We start from the raw sequence: 15,383 nt of genomic DNA, 5'->3' as shown, positions 1-15,383 counted from the left end.
ATGATCAACATCTAACATCAAATTAGAATGGCTGCAATGTTTTTGGGATAGCATAACGCTGTCACTTTTCATGTTTCCCAACCCATCTCCCGTTCCCTCTGAATTTTAATTCCGATGTGAAATAAAAACATTCTTACCTCATTTTCTCCGCCGCTGTAGAAATGGATGCTCTGAAGTGACAAAAACCCTAAACGCTTACCCTAGCACGGTCATAAAAATATGGTCAGCCTCATCTTTGACCTCCATTTATCAAAATATGTTTCCAATGCTAAACAATTCAATCTACAGCATAAACCACTTAAATACTATTACTAAGAGAACTGATTTTAACAAATTTAATTAAATGAGTTACACAATTATTGGAAAAATTGTTTTTATTTGTATATATATATTTTTTGTTGAGGTTGGAAATGAGAAACACAAAACATTACAGCTGGACTAACATCAAACCTGCTACTGTAACGCAATGGTATTCCCACACACTCTGGTAGCATTTGCCTAGTGTGCTCTATAGGTTCAACAGGTGCTCTGACTTGCTAAGCAGTAGAGGGTCCCAGTTTGTTTCCAGGGTGATACATGTGTTATTACCATAGTGGCTGACTCATTATTGTTCTTCCCACGTAATTGATATGAAATATACACAGTCAATGATGTGTGAATCATGCTGACCTACATCCTGACCACACAATATGTACATTGAATAATTGGGTATCTGCTTACCTACCAGCACATAAATACAGATACATATTCGAATCAATACAAAATTAGTGAGTGAGATTGATTATTTAAGTTAGTTTACAGCTGTTCAGCTAATGAAGCAGGGAAAGTTAACTGACAGACATCCACCAGTGCACATATAATGCTGACAAATTGTGAGTGAGTGAGTGAGTGAGTTGGGCTTAATGCTGCTTTTAGCAGTATTCTAGTTCTATCACTGCTTATCAGCTACTTGAGTGAGTGAGTTTAGTTTTACACGGCACTCAGCAATATTCCAGCTCTATGGCGACCGTCTGTAAATAATGTAGTCTGGACCTGTCAGCTGGGAGTGGGAGGAAAGAGGGAAATAATGCATGTTTTAAAGGAATTTCACTTTGGTGGAATCCATAAACATGGATATAGCCCAAACAAATAATCAGGCTAACCAGGATTCGAATCCACAGCCATTGGTTTCTGGTATGCCCAAGGATAAACTCTATAAAGTGATTCGTGGCACCTTAGAAATAGAAACCTTGGCCATGTGTCCACCCTTCCTTCTTGAGACACATGAATGGTAGATCAGCTGATGGCATGACTAAGGGACATAACTCTCCACAGTTAACTGCACTGCCTTCAACCAGTGTTTCTTATCAGTTCGCAGAAAACTGGTTTGCAGCAACAGATACCATTTTCATACATACAACATGAAGCAAACTTCTTGAATTTGTTTTATTACAATTCTCACATGGTCTGGATAAAAGTGCATAAATATATTAATGACAAGATATGGAAAGGGACCAGCCCAGACACCAGATACTCCACCAAACAGTTGAAACATCTAGAGATTAATCCAAACCATTACTAAAGATAACAATCCTGGAGAGCTAGGGTTCAATTATGCAAGGTTACACAAATTACATTTTTTCAGGAAGATGACAGGAAACACACTACAGAAGAAAGTCACTGGGCTAAACAAACATGTTCTTGATAACTGCACAAGCAGTAGAGGATTCCTGTATTTTAGTGTATTGTCATAGACTGACTGCCTGAGTTTGGTTTTACGCCACTTTTAGCAATATTCTAGCAACATCACGTCGAGGGACACCAGAAATGGGCTTCACACAATGTACCCTTGTGGGGATTCGATACCGGGTCTTCGGCGTGAAGAGCCAACGCTTTAGCCACTAGGCTACCCCACCGCCCCATATTGTCATAGAAGATTCCTGTATTTTAGTGTATTGTCATAAAGGATTCCTGTATTTTAGTGTATTTTCATAAAGCATTCCTGTATTTTAGTGTATTATCATTAAGGATTCCTGTATTTTAGTGTATTGTCATAAAGGATTCCTGTATTTTAGTGTATAGTCATAGAGGATTCCTGTATTTTAGTGTATTGTCATAGAGGATTCCTGTATTTTAGTGTATAGTCATAGAGGATTCCTGTATTTTAGTGTATTGTCATAAAGTATTCCTGTATTTTAGTGTATTGGCATAGAGTATTCTTTATCTTAGTAGTATTTTCATAAAGGTTCCCTGTATCTTGGCCCTGTTTCTGTAAAAATGCTGCCTGTTAGCTTTATCATTGCGAATACATGAAGTAATACAGAGACTTAATGCTAGATTGGTACTCACAAATGGAAACAGGAGTGGAAAACCTCTTTGAAATGCCAATGTATTACAATTAGAAGTGGTCTGTCACTTCCAACTTGCCTACGTGACATCTACAGTTGTCTAATGGATACAACCAATTGTATCAGGCATTCTTAAATAGTGTACTAAATCTCTGAAAAGGTGATATTCATTGCTGGTGAGGAATAAACAAACACATATTGCAAAAACAAAGGAAAATAACATAAAAAACAAACTTACAGCTTACACCTTTCAGTATATTCTGATGCACCACAGCACTATAAATGAAAATTTGGACTAGACACATGAATACTTATAACTCATAAGTGAATATGATATGAACAATTACATACACCAGCATATGACTCAAGGTTTTGTCACTGGATCACTCTAGTCCATGACTAGATTTTGGTAGTCTATGAAAATGACAACTAGAACTAAAAGTCTTGTTTACAAGCTAAAAGTGAATTAGTACAGTATATTAAGGTTTTGTGAAGGTTCAAGGTCATAATAGGGCCAAAAGATGAAAACATCTTTATGATGTATATAACATATGTTACATTTGGGAGTTCATTTCTTGGTTAAGTACAAATTCTAGAACTCTGGGGTTTGACTTAAATATGAGATTCAAAAGCACACTCTCAGAGTCAGGCACCTTATCCAAACACACAAAGTCAATGATCTAACCCACTCAGCCACCGCCGCAAAATGACATTGCATATTCATCTTTATTTATACATAACCTAATAATTTTAAATGGAACAATAACTTTTGTAATTTTCAACATTTTCAATATGGCTGCCAAAGTGGCCATGTCTACTACCTTGTTACAGCCATGTTAGCAACGATAAGAAACATCATTACTTCACGATGTATGCAAAGTTTCAGACTACAGACAAACACTGAAGAAAACAAAAGAAAACTAAAACTAAAGTAATGTTATGAAATCATTAGCACTGTTCTGCAGATTGTTTTAACTCTTCTAAGAAACAATGAAGTAGGACAAGATGAGTTGCTTTTGTAATCAACAAGAATCATTTGATTTCTGTGAAGCCAAGTCTAAACTCTAAAGTAAATTCAAAGTCTAAAATAAATTCAGTCAAGTGGACATAAATACTATGAATAAGACAAAAACAAAACAAAAATCCCAAAGAACATAATGTTGACTTGTCATGGAATCGAGGAGATGCAACATATCAAGAAATAACATTAGACCTAAAATCAACAGATGTACAAAAATGTACAGATATAAATACACATAAATGGTGCAACCTCATTTTCAACTTTCTTTCAGATGCAAGCATTTTCCTACTGGTTACAAAGGCTACTGAAATAAAAACATTGGACACTCCCAAAGTAACTGCCCAACAACTAATGATATGTTTATTTCATCTGATGAATCCCTACCTTGGATGAATAGATTCTACTGATGACAAAACATACATGAAAGTTATTCATCTGTATACTCAGAGAAATGGACTTCTCAGTGCAACTGGCCACCTTCTGCTTACTTTCAGCTGACCAGCGCGAAGTGATCTTTGCGCTGTGATTATCTTAAGTCTATGTTAGTATAGGAGTAACGATCATCGTAGCTCTAAGATAGCTTAGTACAAGTGGACCCAGATCTTGTGGGCTGCCAGTCATATGGCAGAGATCCTATCAAACAATACATGTAGACTTTTGTGACCATTCTGTGATTCAGGTTTTGTGATAAAATATAAACTCAATTATCAGGTACATTTAGAATAAATTATCCAATAAATTCACAAAACAGTAAAATGGTCGGTTGTATCAGGAACATATATGAATCCATGATGTTACAACAAACTAAAATCAAAAAAATAATTTTAAACCTCAAAATTATGAAGGGGCAATACATGTATTTCTGAAACAGCATACTTGAACAACTTCTATAAAGAATATCTGTAACCTTTCTGCCCTGCACTAGAAACAAACCTCCTACCCTGTAGGGCTTAACATTGAATTTCAGAGAAAGTTATAATATTATATTTTCAAACAACAAAATACAAAAACAAGAAATCCACACAGGTGGATATGTATCAGAATCTTATGAAGAAATACCAGTATACCACTTGTGTTACTAGTATTTACTTCAACAAAGGATAATTACCAGCCCAAAACTGAAATAGCAACTCACTAAATTCTGTGCAAGTACAACCAGCACAATTTTGAGTTACAAGACAAAACATGTCACAATTGGTTACACTTCAGAATACAAGGCATGAGGAACACAAACACTGTCATGCCCTAATGGAGGCCTTAATATGAAACGAAGTCTGCTTGCATGTCTATTTTCTATTCATCTTACAGAAACAGCAGGGTTCGAGCATAGATTTTTGTTGACAAAAGAAATAAATGAGTACGTGTAAGTATGCCGCTTTTAGCAATATTCCAGCATTATCCTGGCAGGGGACACCAAAAATGGGCTTCACATATTATACCAATGTGGGGAATTTACAAGAGAAAGCTCTAACCCACTAGGTTAACACCCCCCACCCCCCAACCAAACTACGAAAAACATTGTTTAGTAATATATTTGGAAATTTTACTATAAATTGTATATTTATATGCTTATCCTATCTCACGGTATGCACCTCTCTTCTTCTTCTACGACCATGTGTGGAAACGTGCTGTAGGCTAAGTTGAATCAAAACTTCCGGCCTCTGACCACCTGACCTCTGCCCCAACTCTGATAGCAGTACCAGTCAATCATCTCAATAAGCGTGCAGATCGCTCAGCACATTTCCACACATGGTCATAGAAGAAGAAGAGAGGTGCATACCGTGAGATGGGATAAATTTAAAAATTAGGTACTTCAGCACTTAGCAGGGACTGACACTGTACATGTACATCTTATATTCTACATACTAAATTAAATATCATTACACCAAAGTAAGTACTGTCAGTCGATGCCACCCTAACAGAAAAATCACTCGTGACTTCTCAAATTTGAGAATGAATTTCTGTATAGACTTTATGGCAAATGATACCAATAATAAGGAAACTTGCAGTACAGTTTCTACCCAACACACCAAAACAAAACAAAATATTGCGATATACATCATCATAAAAACATAGCAGTATACAGGTATACCAATACAGTCATCACACGTTATTGCGTAAATGCATAGAAGCAATGCTTCTACCAAGGCTAGTGTAATCACGTGATTGTGATAGAATACTGATACAGTTCACCAAGTACAACATGCCACAGCAATCTGAGACCAGTTTTACACTTTTAACTGTTTTAATCACCCAGACATTTAAAGTACCAGAAAAAAACCCCTGAAAAACATATTTTGAGAAAATGAAAAATTCATTCGTGAACAGTAAGTCATTGATGAATTGTGAATGACATATCCTTGACCAAACATTAAGACTAACTAAATAACGTCAAACTGTTTACTGAACATTTAGTCCATGAATTCTTGAGTCTGGTTGCATCACTGTGAACATCAACCTTGTATCGCTGGTGAAACAGAAATCTCTTACAGAAATCTAAACTTATAGCTTGAGAGATAACTTCAGGAATCAGGAGGCTAGGCTCTATGACTAGGATGACAGTGTGTTATCACATCCTGACAGAAAGGTTCTTTGCAGAATATCACAAGGAACTATCTGGTCCAGATCCTACAAGTAGTGTCAAACAGCAACTATAAAACTACACTACCAATCCTTATCAAATAAGCTCTCTGACAGTAAACTATGGTTACAACGAACCCAAAGGAACTGTAGTTCGTCTTCCAAGTAAAATATACACCAAGTGTCAGGGAACCGAAAACACGGTTCCGTGTATCTGTGAGTTCATTATATGTGTGTTCATTACAAACATAGTTTACTGTATCTAAAAGAAGAGCCAGTAAAATCACAAAATGGTTTTAAGTATGTCTGCTGTCTTTGGTTGGCTCACTAACATGGACAATACACTCAGACCTTCAACAGTATATGACCACGTGTTGTAATCTGTAGATATATTCAGATGGACTGTGGTGTAAAGGCCATCATAGAAAACTCTTAAATTAGCACCATTCAAATATGATTGATGGAATAAAGTACCCATGATTATCAACAACGGATATAAATGCTTATAAAAGACACCATGCATGTTGAAGATTATGCATGATTAAAAGGACACTTTGGGCAAAAAGGTGGAGTTCAACAAACTGATGCAAGAAGATTATAATGAAAGAACTTTAATCATGTTCTCATTAGCCCTTGCTGAGAAATCAAAAGTTGTAGTACTGTTGTAACAAGGACATGTATCTGTTACAGGACCAGACTGTTGTAACAAGGACATGTATCTGTTACAGGACCAGACTGTTGTAACAAGGACATGTATCTGTTACAGGACCAGACTGTTGTAACAAGGACATGTATCTGTTACAGGACCAGACTGTTGTAACAAGGACATGTATCTGTTACAGGACCAGACCGTTGTAACAAGGACATGTGACTGTTACAGGACCTGACTGTTCTAACAAGGACATGTGACTGTTACAGGACAGACTGTTATAACAAGGACATGTGACTGTTACAGGACCAGACTGTTGTAACAAGGACATGTGACTGTTACAGGACAGACTGTTGTAACAAGGACATGTGACTGTTACAGGACCAGACTGTTGTAAAACAGAAGTATCACTTATTCACTAAAAACTTCACTGTTGTTACGTGAACCACTACAGTTGTAACAAAGCCTTAGGAAGTATTGACTAGAGCTGTGAATATGTTAAGTCCACTTCAAAACATTGGAGTTACAGACCCCTTGGTGGCAAGATCTTCTCATTCATGTTGCACTGACCTCTATGTATCTACTCCTTGGAGACTTCCAGTGGACAATATCACATTCAGTAAAAAGTAGTCAAGATATACCACAGATTGGCTGCTTTTCACCACTTCCTGGTTGACATGAGTTGAATGGCAGGCGTCATAGTCTGCAGGTGATGCCATGAGCTGCGAATATCTACATCATGCTTCGGACTTTGATGCCAAGACGTAGTTCACTGATGAAGTCATCTGGGATGCTTGCAGCTCGTTCGCTCAGATCAGTGACTGAGTCACACACATCCTCTCCCTCTCGGACTGAAAGTATACACTGAGTCTCAACATTGTCCTCTGTTATCACGTGCTATAGATAACACACCATCATCAATATGCCATTACTTGGGATACACAGACCTTGTCTAGAGTGTAGCTGTATTTAATACCAACTAATCAAGGTGCTGCCTGGTTATTTCTTCATGCATGGATTAGACTTCATGATGTATTCTCTACATATAGTCTAATGTACAATGTCCATGCATGGATTAGACTTTAGAATGTATTCTCTACACATAATCTAGGGGTTGTGCATGGATTCAGACTCATTTGGCATTTTGATTTCATCAGTAGACTAAGAACCGACACACATCAGGGATACACTGGAATGTATCTGTATGTATTCCTGGGTGATGAGGGATCATCAACAATACGCGATCTACAAGTATTGACGATGGTAACACACCTGACAAAAATGTTGTTCAATGAAATTCTGGTACAGAGTCATTTCTAAAGAAAAAGTTAAGAACTCAGTTTAGTATATACTTCAATAATAAGGCCATGAAGGAGCATGTGAAATCACAGATGATCAACTGATCTTTTCACAAAAGTCCCAAAGCAGACCCAAGCTTTAAGATGATTGTACTATTACCTTTACTCCAAGGTCGTTCTCGTGTAAGGACTTGTAATCAGATTCACGGAACAGAATAGCTGCCACTTTCTTCAGCATGTCATGGATATCTGAAAGTATCAAGCTGGATGTTGTACACAATCAACAGTTTCACCATCACCAGGTGATAACTGCCCAACTTGTAATCAAATATTGTATACATCAAAGTTTCATATATAATCACCAAAGTAGCGGATGTAGAAGTATATATGTTGGATCAGTTGTCAGACAAAAGATCAGCCTTGGAAATTCAGAGATGGAATGGTCACAAAACTACCCAAAACACCTGGAAAATTGGTGTGGACCATGCAGTGTATGGAGACAGGGAGTTGTCTTTTTCGATTTTAACACTGCACTGACAGGTGGTTACATTCCTCTGAGCCATTCGTATTTGTAATTTTTATTGTCCAGAGAAACATATAACCTGTCTACTCTTGCTTTAAAACAGTATATATGATCAGAATACCTGATCGACAACAGCATTAACGCCTAAGGGCTAAATTGTAAAATATGCCAGGTGTCCCTTATATATGTTACAACAGCAGTGTTGTAAATCCCATCTTACCTGTGCTCTCCATCTTTGTTTCTAATTCTTTTAAAGCATTGTCCATCTTGTGTTCACTCTCAGCAACACATAATAATGCATCAATCAGCTGAAACATCTCCTTTTTATCATCTGAAGATAATGTTTCGATCTGCGATAGAAAGAATATATGTAACAGATGACAATGCAAAACACGTCTAAATCACAATATGGAGGCTCTTGAACAAATCACAGTGTCATCATTGGTGTTGGCAAGCATGAAAAGTTTCAGCATCCAGTGGTTTCCCAGGAGATTATGCCTACAGATAACAATGACGATGCCTGACACAGGATAGGACAAAACTGTCCTAAATTACAGTCAATCACTGCAGTGTTGTAAATACTTCTAGTTATCCTAAGTGAAAAAATGAAGATGGTGACTAAAGAAGGAATATGGAGGGGCCAAGCTTTCACTTCTAGACAACCGTATGTGTGAACAACAGTGTTTGAGTGTATACTGACAACGTGTGTCCTTGTCTATTTTAGAGCATTTAGGAAACAAGTGATATTTTTCAGATCAAACAAGCAAAGATGCATTAGGCTAGAAATGCTGTTTCCCTCAAGACATATATTAGATAGCAAACAGTAAAGAGGTTTTCTGTTGAAAAAGATCATTTTGTGAACAGCCAAAATACAGAATTAATGGTTATGATGTAATAGAGGTAAAGGTATTCAAAGCAATGATACATATTATATACCAATATCCAACAGGCAACCTGATGCCATACTTACAAGTTCACTTTGCTTATAGCTGTCTTTCATGTGCTTGGCACTTTCGAACTCGTCTCCTACATAGATGGCGCTGAACAGACGGATGATCTGGTAGATGTCATCTAGTTCACCCCGAAGGTCATAAGATTCCCCACGTAAGGGATGAGCCTTCCCAAAGTCCAGCACCTTCAGGGACAACTTGTGGTTCTTCTCCTGCACCATCACGTTTCCAGCTGTCACAACACAGCCACATTCAGTCTGTTAGCAACGATCCTCGTGGTCAGAATTCAAACTGACAAAATGTGAAGATTTACATTTAATGTTACTTCTACAATACACTTGATTAGGTCATACAAGATATTGCAAATTCAATCCGATAACCACCGAACCCCAAAAAGTGCCACTCCACCCGGGGGCACAATCCAGCTGGTGATACCAAACCAAATAGGTTTTATCATTCATACAATATCTCTCCATATGTCAGAGGTGCACAAACTATGTTGCAAGTGTAAATGAAGTTTACATAAATTCCACCATGTCACTACTTCTACACTTTATATAATATCTCTCCTCAGATGTCAGAGGTGCATAAACTATGTTGCAAGTGTAAATGAAGTTTACATAAATTCAACCTTGTCACTACTTCTACACTTTATATAATATCTCTCCTCAGATGTCAGAGGTGCATAAACTATGTTGCAAGTGTAAATGAAGTTTACATAAATTCAACCTTGTCACTACTTCTACACTTTATATAATATCTCCGTATGTCAGAGATGCACAAACTATGTTGCAAGTGTAAATCAAGCTTTACATAAATTCGCACCATGTCACTATTTCTACACTTTATATAATATCTCTCCGTATGTCAGAGGTGCATAAACTATGTTGCAAGTGTAAAATGAAGTTTACATAAATTCAACCTTGTCACTACTTCTACACTTTATATAATATCTCTCCGTGATGTCAGAGGTGCACAAACTATGTTGCAAGTGTAAATCAAGTTTACATAAATTCAACTAACCTGTATAGGTTTCAGATTCTTTGAATATATTCCCTCCTTGGGGTAATTTTATAAAGCATTTAAATGTCCATTTAAAAACCCTACTTACAGTTGTAAAACAATATTTGAATAAAATATTTACAAAACAAAAACTACGCTTTTGTCTTGTGAGACCACCTTTACAGGGCCCTCTGGCCCCTACAGCCAAGAGCAGGTAATCCCCTAGACTCGTGAACCTCGCGACCTCACTTTCCATGCTGAATCCACATCAGACAGAATGGGAGGAGTGGAGCAGAAGTAAGGAGGAATATATTCAAAGAATCTGGAAACCTATACAGGTTAGTTCGATTCTTTTATATATTCCTCCTTGGGGTACTTATAAGCATAAGACAGACTCCTAAAGACGGAGCTAAGGATGCATTCTCTCTGCAGAAAACACCCCTACAAGAAGTGGAATTTCCTGCTAATTATAGCAGAAAAAGCACACTTACCCGGGTCACTTGTCCACCATAGCCAATCAGGCGGGGCATGAACCAGGGTCAGGGTCTAACATATGTAAATTGCCCAGCGAAACCTCGCTAAAGCAAACTAACGAGACACACCTCCCTCCCTCCTCCCGAATCTACCTCGAAGCCTAAGATAAGGGTCCCGCTAATAAGCCGCCAGAAACGAAATGCCTTAATATGTATATATTTAGCAAAGCTTCCAAGGCCAGTAAAGTCTAGGAGCAGAACGCAAAAGACATGGGAATAAAACCATCACCACATAAAACCCGCCACCAAGGGAATATGTAAACAAGATTTTTAAAACCCAACACCAGTGTTAAAAAGTTGGCATAGAATGGTTCACATACTCTTCTAAAGCTCAATCGGCTAGAGAGGTGGAACCATGCCCACTGGAGAGAACTGACTGACCGAACCGAGCACGCCACTGGAGAGTCTGTCAAGTTGGTAATGACGGATGAACGCATTCGATCGGCTCCAAATAGCCGCTGAGCAGATCTCCTCAATGGGCAGGGCTGCAGCGTAAGCTTTTCAATGTAGCAACTGCTCCTAACCGAATGAGTTTCAACCCAACAGGCGGGATAATACTCTGTTTGAGTATAGCTCATATGTATGGCAGAGACAAGCCACCGAGAAATGGTTTGTTTGGTCGCCGGAAGACCAGCCTGAACCCTCGCCATATAACAACAAAACAATTGGTTACCCCTACGGGTACCCCTTGTTCGCTTGATATATAAGCCTTAAGCGTCTTTACGGACATCTAAGATGAGCACGCCGTGAGAGAGGTACCGACAGGAAGGCTGAGTGAAAGCTGGGAGCTCAATAGGCTTCGCCACATGGAAGGGACTATCCTTCTTAGGACGGTATTGTATCGGGCAGCCGATGCTAACTCTGTCTTTGTGAAAACAGTAAGCGCTGATCGGGCCGACATTGCATGAATATCGCCAACCCGGGCCTGCCTGGAAGTCACCGCCATTAAGAAACGCCGCCTTCCACGCCAACAGTTGGAGTGAAAGAGCCGACAGATTGTGAAACAGTGGACCGACAGCGCAATCAAGAACGATTGATAAGTCTCCACGGGGACTAATCCGCCGGACAACTGGACGGATTCTGTCGTTCGCTAAAAGCTTGTACCAGAGGGTGCTGCCCCAAGAGAGCACCGCCAACAGGTATATGAACGCGAGAAATAGCTGTAGAATATCTCGAACTGGGCTAAAGCTGAGCTAGACCGTGGGCGGCCCAACCGGTGACTGAGGAATTTTAAACACAGACTAAATCTGTAGAAAAGGGATCAAGAACTCTGCGGTTGACAATAATTCAGCCGGTAATAACAGGCCCATCTATCCTCATATTGAACGCTTGTCGAATCCCTCCCGAAGCTGCCAGAATTGTGTCTGCAACTGGTGGCAGGAATTCGCCAAGACGGAGGCGATCCCCTGACAGCTGCCAGGCCACCCACTGAATCCCCTGGATCGGTGGGCGCCCGCTCTGGGATAGGAGGTCCGGGTCGAAAAGGTAATAGAACAGGAGGCTGAGCCAGAAACCTGAGAATTCCACCGAAAACCAGCGCCAGCCGCACTAAAGGTGCTTGTAGCTGGCCACAAAGCAACAGAAGCTATTGCGGTCAGCTGTGACAGGACCCTGGAAATCAGTGGTATCGGGAACGCCTCCACAGTACCCCTGTCCGGCCCAATCGAGCTGAAAGGCATGCCAGCATTAACGCCCCGATCCGAACTGAGCAAAACACAGGAATCTGGTTCGCTTCACCCCAGACGCAAACAGATCCACCTGGAAACGCATTCAACAACTGGGAGATAATCCCGGCCGTCTCCCGTCGAAAGCATCCACTGTGGGGTTAGCATATTTTCCCGTGAGAATGCATCTGCACGGACGCTGTTCACCCCGGAGATAAAACAGGCAAAACCCGAATGTTGAACTGATCGCACTCACAGTAGAAACTGCCACGCTTCCTGAAGGAGCCGACGGAGACACTGTGCCGCCTTGCTTGAGAATGTAAGACATGGCCGCTTTGATTGTCCATTTCTAGATCTAAACCACATGGCCCTGCACCAACACTGGAAGCACCGAACACCCCTGCGGACTGCTCTCAGTTCTAACACATTGATGTGTAGGTTGATCTCCCGGCCCGACCAGAGGTCGGAGTGCGGAGGCTGAGCCTTCAGGACCCCCAACCTGTGAGGGAGGCGCCCGGCCTGAATCCGAGAGGGAAGGTGTCGGGTGTCGAGGGGATCCCCTGACAAATTCCCTTCACTTCCGGGCCCACCATCGCAGAAAGTGAGGAATTAACCACTCGGGCGCTAGGGAGAATAATCTCGTGAGCTCTCCGCGAAGTGGGGACTCAATAGCTGCCGCGCTTAACGCTTGCTGAACTGGTCGCGATCCTCAGACGCCAAGACGCCAAACCATCGCCCACTGTCACCGCTTATGTTGCTCTAGCAACCGGCCATGTTCGGGCTGATGATTGGGGCTAAATGCCTGGAGAAACTGTGAAACAGTACTCTGGACTTTGACGATGCGGTCCGGGCAAGGGAAACAATCCCTAGTCTGCTTGTTGAATCTTGCCCCCAAGAATATCAGATCCTGTGTCGGAACGAGGTCTGATTTCTGAGGTTGATAATCCAGCCCAGTGACACCAGAGTATCCATCACGCACAGTGTGGAGGCTCTGCTTAACTGAGGACCTAAGGCCCTGAGAAGCCAATCGCCTAGGCACGGGTGACAACACCCGCCCTGAGACCTGGCTAACTGAGCTGGGATTTAGCATAAGTTTGGTGAACACCCTTGGCGCCGCTGGAGATGCCAAAGGGGAGCACGCTGAAACTGGTGGTAGCACGGCCCTGGGTCAAGGAGAACCCGAGGTACTTCTTGAACTCGGGTGCATTGGAACATGGAGGTATAAGGTCTTTGAGATCGCATTGACGTAGCCAATCCCTGTCTCCCATTCGAGGAGGAGATCACTGACCTGAAGTGTCTCCATCCTGGAAAGACGGCACCTCCAGTAACTGGTTCAAACCTCTGAGATTCAGAATGGGTCTGAACCCTCCGTCCTTTTGGTCACTAGGAAGCGTAGGTGGAATAAAACCCCTCTCCTTGTTGACCCACAGGAACCACTCGATGGCTGCCTTGTTCAGTAAGGACTGAACTTCGCACGCGAGCTGGCCCGGCCTTTGTCGCGGGGGAGGTCGGCACAGGCGCAGGCCGAACCCGGAGAAGGACGGAGGATCTCGGCCCACTGTGGCAAATGGCCATCCCCTGAGCGTAAGACAGGACCCAGGGATTTGAGGTGGCTGCCTCCCACTCCCCGGAGGAATAGGGGACAGCCGCCGCCGACAGGACGCGGTGGCAGGCAGGTGGTGCACCCCACAGTCGGGCAAGTCTCCGCCATGGAGTGGGGGCAATGGCCAAGGGCTCTGGGGAAGGAATCAGCGGAAGCCGGGCTGGCTTCCCCTTTCCCTCAAAAAGGTTGCCCAGGCGCTTTGAGCAGGCTTTGCCCTTGCCTCTCGCCTGCGCCTGCTCGCTTTGACTGCAAAGGGCAGTCCACTTAGCAACATCCTTCGCCGGGCAGAAGAAGGATAAGCCCGGACGCGGGAAGCTGGTCAGCTGGCCAGGAGCCCGAGGGCTGCTCCAACAAAGGCTTTGAGTCTTTGAAGGTAGAGACAGCCTCCGCTGCCTCCCTGTACTACCTGCAATGCCAGGGAACAGGGAGGATCCCATGGTATAGGGCAATGACTGAGAGCTTTGTTGTGTGGCCGGGCTATCACCGCGCCACAGACAACCACAGCGGCGCAAGCCCATGACGCGCACTCCATCATCTGGCTGGCACAGCACCAATGCTATCCCTTAGCCAGATGCGAAGTGTATCGCCCGCGAGCTGGCGCTACGAGCATCGACTCCGATGAGTCGGCCGCCAAGCGCTTGTGAGCCACCAGCTGTCCCTGCAGTGCAGACAGGTAGGCCGAGTGGACTGCTACTTTGGAGGTAAGCACGCTGCGCACCGCAACATTCCTCAATGACCGCACGCAGACTTCAGCTGCAGTGAATTAGCAGGGAAAGGGGAGGCGCTGCCCTGCCTGGCCGTCGGCCAGGGAAGACGAGGACCCCTAACGCGGACTGAGGCAAAGACGCACTCTCGGCCCACCACTGGTGGTTCGAATAGCGCCTCCTCCCCCAACTGGTACCTCCTGCCAACGCCTCCTGAATAGCCTCGAAATGCAGAACCAGTTAAGAGAGGATTTACCACCTCACCTACCAGTGATGGTAGGATGGAGGCCAGGCGGGCCTCGGCGACCTTGGTAGGCTAAAAGCCTCCCCCGGGAGCCAAACTCCGCCGGGTCGAGCCTGTGTGGGAACGGCCACCTGGGGCAGGGCTTTCGCAATTTTTTCCCCGCGACTCTGCCTCTGTGAGACGGAGCCAAAGGAGGTACTCGCACTTCGGCTCCTCGCCTCCCTCCATCGCCCTTCCATGTGTCCACCTCGGCATAATCCTCGCAGCCCGCATTCTCATACTCCT

The 15,383-nt window shown here is 42.6% G+C and overlaps 1 protein-coding gene across 9 annotated transcripts in view; it reads right to left on the bottom strand.

The window, feature by feature from the left end:
- Positions 1–1,411: 1,411 nt before the first annotated feature.
- LOC124258765 overlaps positions 1,412–15,383 on the bottom strand; it is a 31,377-nt gene continuing 17,405 nt past the window's right edge. For 8 of the 9 annotated variants that reach the window (XM_046692851.1, XM_046692853.1, XM_046692852.1 and 5 more), the window contains 4 exons: positions 9,369–9,580; positions 8,619–8,748; positions 8,036–8,124; positions 1,412–7,428 (listed from right to left, as the gene is read on the bottom strand). In XM_046692851.1, coding sequence (XP_046548807.1) covers positions 7,387–7,428; positions 8,036–8,124; positions 8,619–8,748; positions 9,369–9,580 — 473 coding nt within the window. In that variant the 3' untranslated portion in view covers positions 1,412–7,386. The remainder of the gene's footprint in view (positions 7,429–8,035; positions 8,125–8,618; positions 8,749–9,368; positions 9,581–15,383) is intronic. The other variant, XR_006893666.1, reaches the window with a different exon arrangement.

Source organism: Haliotis rubra, unplaced genomic scaffold (assembly GCF_003918875.1).
Source record: "Haliotis rubra isolate DU_JTF1 unplaced genomic scaffold, ASM391887v1 Scf70, whole genome shotgun sequence".
Taxonomy (NCBI): domain Eukaryota; kingdom Metazoa; phylum Mollusca; class Gastropoda; order Lepetellida; family Haliotidae; genus Haliotis; species Haliotis rubra.
Note: the sequence above shows the minus strand (reverse complement) of the source record. Positions and strands in the feature narration are given on the sequence as shown.